Genomic DNA, 18,307 nt, shown 5'->3' on the forward strand with positions numbered 1-18,307 from the left:
GGGAGGACACGGGCTACGTAATACGACGCCGATACGCACGCAGCCTGGCGCATGCGCGGCGAGCCAAGGGGCGGAGCGCGGCGCCGGACGGGACTCAGAATGGCGGCCGAGCGCAAGACTAAGTTGTCCAAGAACCTGCTGCGCATGAAGGTACGAGGACGCGAGAGAAGCGGACCTGGCGGCAGGGATACCTGGTCTTCCAGACTTGGCTGGGGCGCAGGCAGCGGGCGTACGGCGAGCGCAGGGGACTTCCTGCTCTCGCGTTCATTCATTCCCTTAACGCCTGCTCTAGGTTAGCCACTGGGAACCGGATAATGAATCCAGCGGAATCTCTCACAAAGTTCTTGGTCCCACAGGAGAGACAGACACGTAAACAGGCAGTTAAGATACAGCGTACTAAGTGCAGTGATGCTAGAAGCGCCGGAAGCTCCGGCAAAGTACTTGAGCTTCTGCAAGTAGTGGAGTAGAGTAAGATTGAAGGGTGGGGTTCGGGGGCAAGGGGGCTGTATAGACATAGACGAATGGGAAAGCGAATTCAGAAGTCTGAGGGGCAAACTCCCCCCAGATCCGTTTTTTTTTTTTTTTCCGGAAACTAAAAGTCATTCGGTATGTGTGAAAGGCAAGCAGCAGGAAATGGGCCTGGAAAATGAACCAGTAGTTGCAGCATGCACGGAATTTTAGGCTAGGTTAAGATTTGTTTTGTTTTGTTTTGTTTTTTAATCTTGTGATCATTGCGAAGCTATTGAGCACGGAGCAAAGTAGCATTAGCTGTGCTTCTTTCTTGTCACCATAACTTTTACTGTCCTGTGGAGAAAATACATTGGTGAAAGAAAGACCCAACAAGGGTCCAAATTACAGTCTTAACGACCAGCTAGATCTGATCTGGGTGAAAGGTTTGAGTGGTGATGGGAATGGAGAGAATTTTAATACTTTAGGTGAAAGTGAGTTATGTCACCCAGAACTTTAAACAAAATTGATTTTCAGATTTGAAGTTGGATTAATTTAAACATACTAATTTCAGATTGGGGAGGGGAGACAAAAATAGATAAAATAAATATAGGAATTAAAACAGGAGGAATAGCCAGGCCTTAAAACTTAAATAATAGAAGTAGCAAACATCTATAGTCCTTGCTTTGTGCTGGACACTGTTGTAATTGCTTTGCATGAAATCCACTTAATAACCCATGAAATCCCCATAACAACCTTTTTAAATGGGTACAGTTATTATCCCTCTCTTACATCTGAGGCACCTGAAACAAAAAGCAAGTAATTTGTTCAAAGTTACACTACAGGAGTTCTTGTTGTGGCTCAGGGTAATGAACCCAACTAGTATCCATGAGAATACAGGTTCAGTCTCTGGCCTCAGTCAGTGGGTTAAGGATCTGGCATTGCCATGAGCTGTGGTGTAGGTCGCAGACATGGCTCAGATCTCACCTTGCTGTAGCTGTGGTGGAGGACAGCAGCTGCATCTGATTTGATTCCTAGCCTAGGAACTTCCATATGCCGTTGGTGCAGCCCTAAAAAGACAAAAAAAAAAAAAAGTTACACTACTAATAAAGAGTGTAGACAGAACTTAAACTCAAGCAGTCTGGCTCCAAAGCCCTAGCCCTTAATTACTACTCTGTACTGCTTGTTGCTAAACACCCCCTCATAGATGCAAACTGTTAGATACCATGTTTAGAGAATAATGGAATTTCCAGTAAAAGAAAGCAAGAAATGTATAATCTCTTGAAAGATTAGAGAGTAAATGTTGCATGTGCAAGACATGAATGGTGTTGAGCTAGAGTGTAACTAGGGATGAATAAGATGAGGGTGGAGGATAAATCATAGTGTAATTTAGTTTCTAAAGTACTACTTACATGCATCTTAACAAAATTTGAATCATTACTGAACAGAGTCATTTGCTTATGGTTTGTAATCATGTAGATTTCAAAGAAGTGGATTGGCAGTGCAGGCATTAAAATGATTTTAGCAGCAGTTGTTTTAGCTCTTGGAATAAGTCAAATGGAGGAGTTCCTGTCGTGGCTCAACAGAAACAAATCTGACTAGCATCAGTGAGGACGCAGGTTCAATCCCTGGCCTCTCTCAGTGGGTTAAGGATCCAGTGTTGCTGAGAGCTGTGGTGTAGGTCACAAGTGCGGCTTGGATCTGACATTGCTGTGGCTGTGCAGCTACAGCTCCAATTCGACCCCTAGCCTGGGAACCTCCATATGCCACAGGTGCTGCCCTAAAAAGACAAAAAAAAAAAAGTCAAATGGAGATGTGCTGAGTGATTATAGCTCAAACCAACAATCTGATTTGGGGGGTAGGAAGGAAGAAGTTAAAAGAAAAAAAAAAAATTTCACCATTGAGGAAGACTCGGGTGGACACTGGAGACAAAGGAGAGAGGGAAAAAAACTTACCCAGGTTCTCTAGTTGGATTAGCAACTTTGACCATTGACAAGAAAGAATTTAATAGCAGGATTGCAGGAGACACAGTACAGATGGAGGGGGGTAAGCCTATGAGAAGGAATGGAACGGCTATATTAGGTTGCCTTATCCTTGTCCGGCAGAGCTGTTCAGCCAGAGCTAAGAACAGAGCAAGAATGAGAAGGCTGAGGATTTAATGCTGACTCATTTGTTTCCTAGTGTGCTTGAAGTTCTCTGTCCTGGTCAGTCAGCTATTGGAGGCTGGAGGGTGCTCCTGACAGGAAGTAGAAAGTAAAGGATGTATGTGGAAGGTCTGTCGGTATGATGGAATGTTTATAGAAAGGGTACTCGTCAGTGACTTGTGCTCTTTTGGACTCTTAAGACAAAAATTAGTGAACTTTTTCTGGGAAAAGTCTTTAGTTTTGTGGACCAAACAGCCACTGTTACAACTACTCAACCCTACCATCATAGCTCAGAATCAAATGAGCATGGCTTTGTTCTAATAAAACTTCATTATTTACAACAATATTCATCCAGCCTATGGACTGTACTAGTTCGTGCTACATGCTCTCGGCCCTCAGTTGTGAGTAAAGTGAAATCAGTAGCTCTAGGACATGTCTTTAGATGCTGTAGAGTCAGGAGAATTGCGGAGTTGCTTGATTCCTATTCACGGGATATTCTATCCTTTCCATGTGTACAGAACGGTGTGCATGTATTTTGTATACCGTAAATAATAGCTACTTAACTAAAAATGAGAGGTAAAAGGGCAGTTATGTAGGATAACTGCATTTCACCATGAATGTGTGATGAAATGAGGCATCTGGGTTTAAAGAGAACCATTCAAAAAAGGGAGTCTGGAAAAATAAGACAACTCTAGACTCATATTCAGAGAACCTGTATTGAGCTCTTCCTATGTACCAAGTGCAGTCTGAGTACCAGTAACATGGTATGAACGAGAGACATGGTCTGCTGTTCATAGTTTCAGTCTTTTAGGAGGCACAGAAGAATCATGATGAAAATAAGCCAATGTTCCTAAGACTGTCCTAGAAGTAGGGAAAGATTTTCTCTTTGGGGAACACGCCTGGGGAAAGCTTGGCCAGAAGAGTCACGGAAGGCCAAAAGACACATGTTCTGGGCCTTTCCAGGGGAATATTTTGCCAGGCAGAAAACTGAAACACGATGTTGAGTACTGGAGACAGAAGGACTGAGAAGTGCAGGGTACGCTTTCCAGAAATTGCCAGTTTCTTTCCTGTAGTGAGGATATAGACAAAAATGTAAAAGGATGAGGACTGCAAAACACTTTAGATAGACTGCAAACATTTCTTTTAAGATTATTTAAAAGAATGATAGATTCACAAGCAGCTGCAGACAGTGCACGGGGAGATGCTCTGCAGCCTTCTCCTCCCTGTCCCACATCACTGGAGAACAGTGCCAAGCTGGGAGGTGAACAGTGGTACAACCCTCAGAGCCGACTCAGCTTTCCCCACTTCGGATGCACTCCTCCATGTGTGCAGAGGGCGTGTGTGAGAGAGAGTTTATCGTGTGTAGAGGTATGTGCCTGCCATCACATTCAAGATACAAAACTGTTCTGTCACCACGAAGTTCCCTCCAGCTACCCCTTTGTAGCCACACCCACTCCCTTCTGCCATCCCTGAATTCCAGCAAGGGACTTGTTCTCCATTCCTATAACTTTGTTATTTCAAAGATGTTATGTAACCTTTTGAAATTGACTTTTTTTTTCTTTTTGTCTTTTTAGGGCCACACCCACAGCATATAGAAGTTCCCAGGCTAGGGTTCGAATTGGAGCTGTGGCCACCAGCCTACACCACTGTTACAGCAACACGGGATCCGATCTATGTCTGCGGCCTACACCACAGCTCATAGCAATGCCAGATCCTTAACCCACTGAACAGGGCCAGGGATCAAACCCGCATCCTCATGGATACTAGTCAGGTTCACGCACAATGGGAACTCCTGAAATTGACTTTTTTCACTCAGCATAATTCACTTGAGGTCCTTCTAGGTTGTTGAGTATATCATCAGTTCCTTTTTATTGCTGAGTAGAATTCTTTGCTATGCCAGTACCATAGTACTTAACGATTCACTTGTCTAAGAGTATTTTGGTTGTTTCCAGTGTAGGGCTACTACAAATAGAGCCGCTGTGAATATTTCTGTATAATTTTTTGAGTGAATGTAAGCGTTCATTTCTCTGGAGTAAATGCCCAAGAGGACAATTGCTAGGTCGTATGGTAAGTGCTTGTTTATTTGGGGAAGAACCTATCAAGCTCGTTTCCCCAGAAGTTACACCATTTTCCTTGCCCACCATCAGTACAGGATGGATTCATTTTCTCTGCATCCTCATCAGAATTTGATCTTATCACTATAGTTTGTTTGTAAAACATTTTTCGAGTGTTGTCATTTCATTTAGTAGGCATTGGTAAAGACCTTATGTCTAAAACTGCTTGTGTTTTTGGAAGAGCTAGACGAGAGGGAGAAGTAGCATAGAGCCTGGGCAAGGGAAAGAAATGAGGATAAATAGAGACCAGAGGAACCACAGACCTAACCTCTGGGAGACTCCTGGATGTTTTCTGAATTTATCCCCACCCCCCCACTCATACTTTATCAATTTGCTACAGTTACCTTCTTGGTTTTTTCACCTGTCCCTATTTGTGCTAGAGAGAGTCTTGCAAGCAAGACTGCTATTTTCTGCATTGGTCTGTTTTGAGTTGAGCTTCTGCAGCCTTTAGAATCAAGAGCAGCCGTAGAGCAGATATGCATTTCAGAGGATAGATGTAAGTGAAGAGCAGCAGGCTTCTAGATGGAGCTCGGCTTCAGTCTGTGTTTGCAGGGCCCTTACAGCATATCATCCGCCATCCTGGTACTGATGTAGGAGATGACCCAGACACAGTCCCTGCCCCGAAGGTCTGCAGGAGAGACCAAGATTGACACTCAAAGTATGTGAGACTAGTTACGGCTGCCATGAGAAGTTTCTAAGAAAGAGATGCTGTTTGCACCTGCAGGGATGATTGCAGAGTTGGAGTAGCTTTACCTCAGTCAGAAGGGCTAGGCGTTGCCCACGTGGGAGAACTTGAGAAGACCATTGCAGATCAAGATCAGCAGCTGCAAAGACTGTTGGGCTCCTTGGGTCAGAGAGAGACTGAGAAAGTGCTGAGTCCTCTCCTCTCTTTTTCCCTCCCTCCCTCCCTTTCTTTCTTTTTTTAAAATTATTTATTTATTTAGCCATGGCATGCAGTGCTTGATGTGGGTGGAATCTCAGATCTCAGGTTCCAGACCAAGGATTGAACCTGGGCCACTGCAGTGAAAATGCTGAATTCTAATCACTAGACCACCAGGGAACTCCCAGCTGAGGATTTCTTCTCTCCTTTTTTTTTTTTTTTTTCTTTTTAGGGCCGCATCTGTGGCATATGGAAATTCTCAGGCTAGGAAAAAATTGGAATTGCAGCTGCTGGCCTATATCACAGCATGCCAGATCTGAGCCATGTCTGCGACCTACACCACAGCTCACGGCAACACCAGATCCTTAATGCATCGAGTGGTGCCATGGATGGAACCCAATTCCTCATGGATACTAGTCCGATTCATCACTGCTGAGCCACAATGGGAGCTCCCACTCACTTTCTATCTCCACCTGCCTGCCCTGCTCTGTGGATCAGTCTTTTGTCTTAGGCTGTCCTCACTGTCCACTGTGTAAAACTGAAATATCTAATGTAGTATTTATTGGATATAGCTTTTTGTTGCCTGTTTTATTAAGTCAGAAGAACTAAAATATGGTAAAGTCCTTTTAAAGTCTTCTGAAGGAAGTGCACCTGTTGCTTTTTGACGTGTTATAGCAGGCTGTATCCTAGTGTGATGTTATCAAGGGCAGGCCTAAGCTGCTTGGTCGTCATCCCCCCTCCTCTTCTGAGATTCTCAGAGAAATGAGGGAGGGCAAGTTGAGTTTTCCTCAACTCAAAGTTGGAAAAATTAGTTGCTGACACTGATTTTATTTTGTTTTGACAGTTCATGCAAAGGGGACTGGACTCGGAAACCAAGAAACAACTAGAAGAGGAAGAAAAGAAAATCATTAGTGAAGAGCACTGGTACTTGGATTTGCCTGAGCTTAAAGAAAAAGAGTAGGTTTCTTTATGAAGCTTTTGGCATTCAAAGGGAAATCCCCATAAATATGATTCATCACTCCACTGGCATAAAACTCATGAAATAGTATATCTATTCAGTTTCTTGAGTTAGCGTTAGCCTTGCAATTTTTTTCTGGCCACACCTGCAGCATATAGATGTTCCCAGGCTAGGGGTAGAAGCCACACCAACGCAGTGACCCAAGCCACTGCAATGACAGCGCCAGATCCACTGTGCCACAGGGGAAATCCACAAATTTTTTTTTTAATTATTAAGAATATAAGAGTTCTGGGAGTTCCCACTGTGGCTCAGCATGTTACAAACCCGACTGGTATCCATGAGGATGAAGGTTCGATCCCTGGCCCTGCTCAGTGTGTTAAGGATCCATCCAGCATTGCTGTGAGCTGTGGCGTAGATTGCAGATACAGCTCGGATGCTGCATTGCTGTGGCTGTGGTGTAGGCCAGCACCTGCAGCTCCAGTTCAACACCCTAGCCTGGGAACTTCCATTGCTGCAAGTGCTACCCTAAAGAGCAAAAAAAAAAAGGAATATAAGAGATCTACTTGGATATACACAGTTTTTTTATGAGTCCTCAGCCATTATTTATAACATCGTTCTTTTTTTTTTTTCAACACTGAATAAAGGAATCTTGCTCTTATGTCTCAGGTAATGACTGGGGACTTTTTATGAGAATCTTACTTAATGTGCTTTCTGTTGTATTAAGCTCTGAAAATTAGATGTGCACTTCAGGCCTCCAGTTTGGTTTTAGTAAGAGCTTTGTAAAGGCAGGTCAAGAGTTTTTGGTTTCTTTTCTTCGATAAAAATTTGTACTGTAGCACCAGCCGTCTTAGCTAACATGTACTGGGTCTATAGTGTGTGTTAGGAGCTGGGCTAAGCACTTTACATCTCCATTTTTTCCTCATAGCAGACTTGAGAACTGCCCCCTATCATTCTATCCATTTTTTAGTTGGGGAAATAGGCTTAAGGGAGGGTAACTTGCCCAGGGTCACTAGCTAGTTGTTACTGAATCTGGATAACACACTACATCTTTTCTCTTCCACCGCTAAGCTTGGTTGATACATGATAAATGATTTTGAATGAAGGATTAATGGATTTGCATCATCAATTAATTTATCTAAATTCTCTTGGAAGCTATTTATCATTTCGCCTTGATGCTTTCTTACCTTAGTGAGCTCTGTGGTATGGTACCTTTACTTAAACTTCATCAAGTGATAGAAGATGCTGCTTATTATCTTGAGGCACATTTATGTTTTTCCTTTCTATGCCTTATAATTAATTTTTTAGCACATTATTTTCCATTGTTTATTTGGCTGACCTTCTCTAAAGATAGACGTCTGACCAGAAGGCGTGGAAGAAAAGTACTTTGTTTACTCTGTTGCTTCTCAGAGCAAGATATTAGTGGGAAAGGAAACGATGATGCTGGAGATGGTATGGATTTGGGAGTGGGGTTGTAGGAAGGGACCATTACTGGTAAGGAGCTGTAATTTAATTTTATGCCTTGGCTAAACTTACTCAAAGTATCCCAGATGTTTTGTTACTTATTAGTACTGAAAAGCAAGACAGGTTGTTTGGGGCTTTGTTTTTTTTCCCCTCTTTTTTAGGGCTGCAGCCCCAGCATATGGACATTCCCATTGAATCGGAGCTGTAGCTGCCCGCCTACACCACAACCACAGCACCTTGGGGTCCAGTCTGCATGAGCAACCTACAGCTCACACCAGTTCCTTTAACCCACTGAGTGAGACCAGAGATCAGACCCTCATCCTCATAGATACTAGTCAGATTTGTAACCTGCTGAGCCATGACAGGGACTCCAGCAAGACAATTTATATCTTGTTTTCAGTATTATTTCCCCCCTCCCAAAAAACACAGCATATTAGTCCCAGAAAAATGACCTTTAAATTCCTTTCCTAGGCAGGTACTTTTCATGGCCTCCTCAGGTACTGTAGCAAAATACCTCAACGTGGGTAGCCCATAAACCACAGAAATTTATTTGTCGCAGTCCTGGAGACCAGAAGTCCAAAATCAAGATACCAGCATGGTCATGTTTTAGATGGCCCCCTTCCTGTTTCATCACCAGAACCCTCCTGCTGTGTCTTCACCTGGTGGAATGGTCTAGGCATCTCTCTGGGGTCTCTTTCATAAGACCCCAGTCCCATTCTTGAAGGCCCCATGCTCATGACTTAAGCACCTCTCAGAGGCCTCATGTCCTAGTGCCATCATCTTTGGGGGTTAGGATTTCAGTATATAAATTGGAGGGAGGGAAGGCATACAAACTTTCAGACTGTTGTAGAAAATAACCTTTTGTCATCGTTCAGTATCCTATTTATGTATACAAGTGCGTATCAGTTTAGGATATTGGCAGGAAGAGACGACACTGTCAAATTGGATAATTTGAGAAGCATGTAACAGAGACCGCCATAGTGTGGGCAGATATAGGAAAGCCAGTGTGGACAGTGCAGCTTCTCAGTGGCTCGCGTAACAGGAGTGATTTACACAATTACTGGCGGGTCTGGAGGGTCAAGGGCGGGGAGTGGTTACTGAATCTGGAGACAGGCTGTGTGGAGGAGAGTGTCTTACAGAAGCTGCTACCTTTATTTGAGGGCTCAGCCAGCCCAAGTAATCCCATAGGAAGGGAGCTGTTCCAGATGGCAAAGGAACCCTCCCATGTATTATGTTTAGATCAGCCTCCCAAAGTATTGATTTGGGGGGGGGGGCAGCGTGGGAGGTAGATCAGAGGGGTGAAGGGATGATAGGTTGCTCCAGTGTGTCTGTTTTAACACCTCAAATAAGGAGACAGTGGAATGGATTGGTTAACTGAGTGCATGGGCTCTGGAGACAGGCGGGCAGGCCTGGGTTTGAAGCCCGCCTCTCCCACTTGCTTACGTGTGATCTAGGGCAAGTTACTGAACCTGTCTTTTGTCATTTGTATACTAGGTATGATAATAGTACTTGTCACATACATTGCAAGAAGCAAACAAGATAATACATGTAAAGCAGTGACCACAGAGCCAGGCATAAAAGCACAGTAAATGTTAATACTATATGTGTTTCCTTACACTTGAGTGTTAGGAAATTCACCCGCTCATTTTGCTCATTTGTGATTGTGAATATTTCCTTGGTAGTGTCATCTGCATTTTTCCAGAGGGTTACTGCTATCTGTGAAAATGGAGGTTTCATCGTGTATCTGCTTCGGAAGTCTGGAGAGTGTTTAGCTGTATTGGGCTATAATTTAGAGGTGACTATTAGGGCAATTCGACGTTGACGTCTCTCCACATGGGACACCCTTAGCCAATGACCAGGCTGTGTAAGGAGATGAGGGTCTGTCTGCTTTCTCACAGCTTGGAACAAATGCTGGGCTTTCCTGTCTCCAGAGCTCCTTGTTGGCACTGAGGTGTGGCCACATTGCAAATCAGCTTCTCCCCGGCCCAGTCTTGCAGTCTTCATTTTCACACGGAGCCATCTGCCAAATAGCGCTCCCCAATAAAACTTGTACACATGACTCAGTCTCAGAGTCTGTCTCCAGGGAACTTAATATTAAATGCTTTAATATAAACTCCTAGGAATAGAACTTACCAGGTCAAAGGTTTTGATATGTTGTTGCTATATTGTTTTTCTCTGACGGATGTGCCCCAGGATAGAGGTTGTGCCAGCCTAATTACCCTTTTGCCATAGGATGTTCAGAAAGTATTGTTGCCTATTGTGTTTCTGTGCTTGTTTATGTGGCCTGGTGAAGTTCAAGAACTGTGAGGTCTGAGATTGCCCCTACTTGCACGTTCACAGGTTAGCCTGCCAGTTGCATGTATACCGCTGGAAGGTATCCAAGTGCTGAGACAGAGATAGGACTTTATTACTCACAGCACAGCAGGCAGCATGAGCACCGAGCTGGCCTCCTTTCCCCTGACCCCCGGGGAGATGATACAGCAACCCCAGTAGATCTGCACCACAGTGGAGAAGGCCTGAGCTTAGGGAACCTGAGTCTTTGATACTGGACTGCTAACAAACTTGCCCTTGGCCCTGAGGAAGGTGTTATCTTTATGTTACTGGACGTTAAGCAAGTCTGTGCTTTGCTGAAAGGAAGAAGGAAGATAATAGCGCTGCCTTTCAAAGCCATTCACCGTGCAGATATCCTTGAAAAGACAGTTCAGAACAAAAGGGCATTTAGGTGCCCATTTAGGTGGACAGAAGTGAGAGAGACCCACGGAGAATTGTTTCCCATCAGTGAGTTCTTGCCCTGTTTTGCCGTGCATGTTATTTGTGGCTTTAAGCAAGTGATTTTTTTTTCTGAGTAGTAGTTTCTTACCTGAAAAAATAGACCAAAGAGATAATTTCTTGCATGTGTTTTAGCTCTAAAATGATGGACTCCTATTAATGAAAATAGGAAAATTAAAATACAGAATGTGTACATTTAAGTTTTGGAGTATTTCCCATATTTCCTAACTCAGTAGTGTTCCTCATCATTGAAACTATGCTTCTAGAGACCAAAAAAACCTATGCTCCTTTTTATGTTAATGTTACAGTTATTGGGTCATTAGAAACGCATGGGAAAGGCCTCTCAGGGGTCAGTGGTCCTGCCATGAATCCTGGCCTTTGGGCCCATCTTTTGACTCTTGCGAATACTTGAGTGCATATGTATGGTGCTTTCCCGAAAGAGGTGATTTCCTTGGGATACCGGTGACATTTTTATCACCTGCTCTCTGCAAGAAACAGGGCACTTGAAAGGGCACCACAGGTATATGGGAAGGGGCGAACGAAGTGTTCAAGAGAGCATGTGCCTGAATTTATTGGTTATGGGAGAGCTGGTGTGTACCAGTTACTCCGTATGGCCAGGAGTGGAATAAGCTCCTTCTGTGTTTATCCATTGTATCTTTTTTAATTAGTTTTTGTATATTATTACATATAAATGCTATATAACTGTGTAACATATATCTTTAATATATTATCGTTGCATCTTTTATTTATTATCTGGTACCACCCTAGAATGTAACCTCTGTGAGAGCAGAGACTTTCTCAAAGGTGGCTCTCACCAGCTATAGGACAGTGCCTGGCACACAGTTTAAGTGTTTGCTGAGTGAATGAATGAGTGAGTGAATCTTGACGAAAAGCAGGGTGAGATTGCTTGACAGGAAGCAACCTGCCAAAGAAGCCATAAAGGCAAGTATTTGCTTCCCTGGCTGCTTTATGGTTGATAGGGGGTTGTAGTCAGATATGCTTACCTGAAATTGGGGTCATGAACTAATGACTCGCAGGAGAATCCCTTTCAGAGACTGAAACATCCATACCTGCATCTTGTGTCCGCAGCAGCAGTGGCCTCTGTGGTGTCCAGTGTTTAGTCCTCTCAGCAGCAGTGTCATTTCCACTGGGGTGGTTTTGTAGCATGATTTTGGTTTGGGGTCAGCTACCTCACCACTCTTATTTCTGTCCATTTTCCAGTTGTTCTCACTCAGCCCTTGGTGCTTCTGTGAGATATCCAGTATCCAATGAATTATTTCTCTGCTTAAGTCATCCAGGGTCAGTTTTTATTTATAGCTAAGAGCTCCAACTTACATACTCTTTGAAAGGTGCGTAGGACACTAAATTCAGGGAATTTCATAAGAACTTGGTTGAGGGGGTGTAACTGTCAAAGAAACTTTGCTTCACATTTGGAAAATTCAGGTCTGTCTGTTGTGTAGGCATTCATGCAAATTAAATGTAGTGTTTAGGAGAGGCTGTGCCTCCATGCCTCCTAAGGCTTTTGTTGACCAAATTCATCAGTTTTTATTTCTAATCCTAGGTTGGAAATCTTGCTGTATTTTTACTTGATTCCACTGAGAGCCATGAGAGGTGTCTTTCTTTTTGAACTCTTGACTTTTATTTGCGGTGTGTGGTTACAAGTAGACATGCTATTAATACAGATTTATTTTCTCATTTAGGAGTTTCATAATAGAAGAGCAGAGTTTCTTGTTATGTGAAGATCTTCTCTATGGAAGAATGTCATTCAGAGGATTTAATCCCGAGGTTGAGGTATTAAATATAATTGCTTCAGATTTAAAATTTTTCCAATTGAATTCTTTCTGCTAATAATTGGGTTTAGGTTTTTCCCCACAAGATACCATTTCTCCTCATTATATAGAAAATAACAAGTCTTGAAATATCGCCATAGCTATTTAAAGAAATTGCAGGCGTTGCAGTCTAGTTTTATGGTCAGATTGAGTAGATAATTTAATATAGCAGTACATACAGTCCCTGACAGTGCCGCTGTAAGTGTTAGAATTTTAGCTCAGGTCTTTTACAGGAATATCAGGATTTTATTCATATGATGCTATTACAGCAAATTATTTTCTGGCATCAATAAAGGCATCTCTTCTAATGGAAAAAAAAATGTTTCTTAAAAGTTGAATAATTTGGCTTTTTAATGGATTGGTTCTAATCCAAGCTTGTAAATAGATTTTTAAATGAATCTTTGCAAAGTTGGTATGAAAAGTAAATATTCACCTTATATATTCGTTTTAATTTTCCTGCCTCAGGTTTGTAGAGAAGCACAGGCCTTCATCTAACAAATAATTATTAGAACTCTGGCTCATTCTTAAAAGCCATCCTGTCAGGCACTTGACAAACCAAATGGAAGGCTGTGGTAGAAAGCTTTAGTTTCCTAACTGTCACTTGAAGTCACTGTTTCTCAGCCCTGCCACTGTTACCATTTGGGGCCAGATTGTTCCTCATGGCAGGTACTGTCCTGTGCACGGTACGATGTTGAGCAGCGTCCTTGGCTTCTGCCTTCTGCCCGCTAGATATTCGTATACAACCTGGTTGTGACAACCAAGAGTGTATCCAGACATCCAGACATGCTAGTGGTCCTTGGTGAGCAAAGTCATCCCTGGTTGAAAACCACTTCTCTAAGGATGCCTGTAGGAGCCACACTTAACCAAACTAAATGCCAGGTTATTTAAAGGATAATAGGTTGGTTTTCTTTTCTTCTTTTTTTTTTTTTTTTTAAAGGGGCATGATAATTAAGGTATTAAATTTTACACAAAATCAACACTTTCCCTGGTTTTGTTTTTAATCTATACTTTCCTTGGTTTTGGCCTGGCTAAAGCTTTAGATTAGAAAGAGAAAAGGGGCAGTAGAGTAAAAGGGAAAAAAGATAGCAAAGATTATGAGTGGGTGATGCCCAGAGACCAGGGTATTGGGTGGACAAGGACTCCAGAGTATGTACGGTGCATCAGGGAAAGGGGTTGATCTGGCCCCCCAAATTTAATATGAGAGATTATCAGGAAATGGCTTTAACTACTGGCACCCTGTAACACTGAATATATTCTCTCTGGGAGAGGGTTTTGAACCGTTTGACTTGCAGATCTGAGCTGTCATGAATTGTGAGAAGAGTTTGGTGTACCTGGTTATGAAAAGAGTAATAGCAACTTGAGAGCACTTACTGTATTATAAGTAGGATGTACTTAGAACACATTTGTTAATACTGTGTTTCTGGTGACACCCACCATTGAGTGAATTTACTCAGTAAATATTTACTCTGTACCTGTGGTGCCTCAGCCCTTTTGAGACACTGGAAATCCAGCAGGGAACCAAAACCTAGACCCTCACAGAGCTTGTGTTCTTGAAATTGTTTTATTTTAAGTCTGTCAGAAGGTAACTATCAAGAAAAGATAAATGTGGAGTACCCACTGTGGCTCAGCAGTAATGAACCCAGCTAGTATCCATGAAGATGTGGGTTCAATCCCTGGCCTTGCTCAGTGGGTTAAGGATCCAACATTGCTGTGAACTCTGGTGTAGTTTGCAGACGTGGCTTGGATCCCGTGTGACTGTGGCTGTGGTGTTGGCAGGCAGTTGCGCTTCAATTTGACCCCTAGTCTGGGAGCCTCCACATGTTCTAGGTGCAGCCCTAAAAAGAGGAGGGGGGGAAGGAAGGGAGAAAGGGAAAAGGAAAGGTAAATATGAGAAAAAGAGAGGGAGGATAGACCCAAGGCACGTGGACATCATGTGAAAGTCAGTGCATTGTCCACCCTCCTCTCCATCATACGAGAGCCAGCCTTCAATCCTTCTAGCAGTTTGCCCTCCCTGTTCCCCAACCACCACCAAAAACTGCACTTAAACTTATACTTGACTGCAGCATTTCTTCTATTTGGCTCAAAGACGGGGACTTCAAAGGATATCTGAAACTATACTTTTTCGTGCCCCTATCTAAAGCTAGCAGTGTGCCTGCTTTAGATACACGTAACTAAGATTTATGATCTAAAATACAATTTAGGGAGTTCCCTCGTATCTCAATGGATTAAGAATGCGACTAGTATCCACGAGGATGCGGGTTCAATCCCTGGCCCTGCACAGACCTGGCGTTGCTTCGGTTGTGGGTATGGTGTAGGCTTACAGCTGCAGCTTCAATTTGACCCCTAGCCTGGGAACTTCCATGTGCAACAGGTGTGGCCCCCCCCAACAAAAATAATACAATAAAATAAAATTTAAACTCATTAACAGTAATTCTAATCTTTTGGAGCTTTGCCGATTATTTTTTTTTAATTCAGAGTTAGCTTCTGTTAGCATACTGGGAAATAAAGTATTATAGAGAATCCCTTAGAAATTTTGACTAGTGCTGTAGATGCTGCAACTTTTATTTCTTTGCTTTCAAGTACATTTGACACCAGTTCCTTTAACAAGCTTTTTCCAGCTCTGCTAGTCAGCATTTCTGTATTTTTTAGAAATTAATGCTTCAGATGAATGCTAAAAACAAAGCAGAAGAAGTTGAAGATGAAACAGTGGAGCTCGATGTGTCAGATGAAGAAATGGCCAGGAGGTAACTGTTACCTTGGATTGGCTGTAGAATTGAGCCTAGAGCCCACAGCGTCCATTGGCACTCAGTCAGCTGGTCTGCCAGCCTTTGAAGGGAGTACTCAGCACGTAGGGCTTCCTGGGGTGGCAGGGCAGTGTTCACACCTGTCACAGGCTGGCGGTTGAGGGCTCATTTCTAGTGCTGCTTCTGATTCATATTTTAAAATATACATCTCGATTTATTTAGAACGCTAACCCAGAAAAAAAAAGTAAAGAATTTGATCATTTGTAGAGAAGTTCATAAATTTTAAATCAGATGGTTTCTGTCAGTCATAGTGTTGATTTTTCATACTCTTTGTTGCATATTTGGTTTGATATTCTTGACAAGTCTTGATTCCTGTCTTCCTTATTTGAAACTAAACTTGTGTTTATCATTTTAACAGATATGAGACCTTGGTGGGGACAATTGGGAAAAAGTTTGCCAAAAAAAGAGACCGTGCCAATTATGAAGAAGATGAAAATGGAGACATAAAGCCAATTAAAGCAAAGAAGATGTTCTTAAAGCCCCAAGATTAAAATGGATGCCTTAAGATAGGGCTCAGGGATGCCTCGCGAGAGCACATTTTGGAACTCATTCTGTTGGTTTCTCTCTAGTCATTAGTGTTGTTTATTTGTAAAGAAATGTATAATTGTGAAAACATGCTGTTTTTGGAACAGATGTGTGATGGATGTTATACATCCTTTGCTTAATGGGATTCATCAGGAATGGATTTTTAACCCTTGATCTTCAAACGTACATAGGTACATGGTTGCTTCCTAAAGAATTATTTATCTCTGATTTTTTTTAAATACAGCTCTCCCAGTCACTGACCTCATGTTTATAGTCTCCTTTAAATTGTTAATCATGTCAAACCATTTCATGCATATATTTTGGAATCAAATGTCATGAGAATTTATTATATGTAAATTCATCAAGAACAAACATCTCTCTCCAGCCTAAGGTATTGCCATGCTACTAAATCATTGTCAGTGTGTGGAATTATGCTTTTTTGTTTAAAGCCTTTAAATACTGTTTAAAAATATTGTTCTGTAATAAATATCTGTTTCATATACCTTTTCTATTTTCGTATACTTTCAAATGATAACTGTAGTATTGGAACTTGTGTCCAATTAGTAACTTTTAAAAAACAGCCATTAATTTAGAATGTGGTGAAACATTAGCTTGACCCGTAGGAAATTGCCTTTTATGTGTTAAAAGCAGTTATCAATTAACCTGGAAGAATTTACCACCAACCAGGCCATCTCCTAATCTGAACCTTATACTAAACAGCAAATCAAAAGCCCCTGGAGTTAGGTGTGTGTGTGTCTCTGTCCATCTAGAGACGTGTACCTAGAACTTGTGAGAAACGCTGATTTCATATGACTATGTTCCTAACAATTAAATGAGGTGCATTTTTCCTCTCTCTCCGAATCCCCTTAGGTTTAGGTTGCTGTGTGCCCTTAGTTCTCTGGTGAGCTAAGAAAAAAAGTTGTGAATTTGACGTTCATCCAGCTCCAGTTCAGTGTGAAGGTGAGTGAGGACAGTGCACTTCCCGGGTCCCTACATCCCGGGGCAGAAGCTCGAAGTTTTTCACGGTGCTTGGCCAACACCGCAATCCCTAGACGGATGGAATGTCTTATTCACCCCTTGGTAACCTGCACAGCGTTCCTTCTGCTAGATGAGCCCATTCCATGGTAAAAAGAGTGGAGCGTTAGGCTTGTACCTCTGGAATTCCCTGGTCTTAGCGCACACCCTGTCACCTGGGAGCAGTGTAGTATGGTGGTCTGCTGAGGACTCAGGACCTGCACTCCATCTGACAAGATGTAACTTACGCTCTGCACTCGGGGAGGCAGGGGGCTCTTGCCCCCAGCACCGGCGGCGTGTATGGTCTGGAATCAGGCAGAGGTAGAGGAAGCGGTTCCTCTCACTGATACACCTGATAATCCCACTCAGACATTTTGTTTCCTGTCCCTCGGTTCTGTCGTTTGGAGATTGGGGGGTCCCAAGGAGGGAGTGGTTCCACCAGGGGAAACCACACCGGTCCCATTAAGGTAGAAATTGAAAGAGTCTGGTCATTTTACCACTAAACCAACAGGCAAAGAAGTCTACTCTCCCAGCTGGTGCGTATGATCTTGCGAACAAAAGGGACATGGTTTGTGTTTTTCCCACACAGTGGGTGACGGAGAGGGAGATCAAACCCAGAGCACGCTCTAGGGCAGCTTCTTTAGCACGTCCATATCCAATGACAAACTCTAATGGAAAACTACAACCTCAGAGCTGGGAAAGATTTTGACCCTTGAGATCATAAAGTTTTGGGTCTCTACCATTTATTAACCCTGAGCAGTTGAGGAAAGAGGAAACATGGAGTGTGAAGGGAAAAAGTGAATTTATTATCTACAGCCTTGCAACCAGTGACAGACACAACTTACTGAGTGGTTCGTATTTTTCATTATTCCTTGGTGTGTGTGTGTATGTACTGATTTTTTCTCTCTCCTCCTTCCTATTATTACTGTGTAAATTTTTTTAAGAGGGTTGACTTTGCTATGCAGTCCTGAGGTAACAGAATATTCAGATGGGTCTGAGACTAAATTCAAGGTGTGATTGACAGGAGATGAATAGTGTCACTGTTTCCCAGGCAAAAAACCGATACAATGGCCTGCTGGAATTTTGGAGAAAGTGAGAACATCTTTTCTTCAAAGGATGTTTGCAATTTGTCAGGTAGAGTTTTTCTTCTGGGAAGTATAATGCTGTTTAGAAGTCTGTGTGAGGGGGTGTGTGTTTGTGTGTGCGTGCCTGCTGAATGGCCCGAGGAGCAGACTGTAACACATATTAACCTACTTTTTTTTTCCTCAGATTTGAATACTCCCCTATACTCAGCTTTTGCAACTGGGCTGGCACTCAGCAAACCCCATTTCTCTGCCAGCTGGCTCCAGTGGGATCTGCCAG

General features: G+C 42.7%; 1 protein-coding gene across 1 annotated transcript; it reads left to right on the forward strand.

Moving 5' to 3' along the window:
• The first annotated feature begins 57 nt into the window (after positions 1-57).
• MPHOSPH6 (M-phase phosphoprotein 6) lies at positions 58-16,433 on the forward strand. Its single transcript, XM_047792171.1, has 5 exons — positions 58-150; positions 6,430-6,542; positions 12,474-12,564; positions 15,252-15,346; positions 15,765-16,433. The coding sequence occupies exons 1-5, from the start codon at positions 100-102 to the stop codon at positions 15,895-15,897; spliced, it is 483 nt and encodes a 160-aa protein (XP_047648127.1). The 5' UTR covers positions 58-99; the 3' UTR covers positions 15,898-16,433.
• The last annotated feature ends 1,874 nt before the right edge of the window (positions 16,434-18,307 follow it).

Source organism: Phacochoerus africanus, chromosome 8 (genome assembly GCF_016906955.1).
Source record: "Phacochoerus africanus isolate WHEZ1 chromosome 8, ROS_Pafr_v1, whole genome shotgun sequence".
Taxonomy (NCBI): Eukaryota; Metazoa; Chordata; class Mammalia; order Artiodactyla; family Suidae; genus Phacochoerus; species Phacochoerus africanus.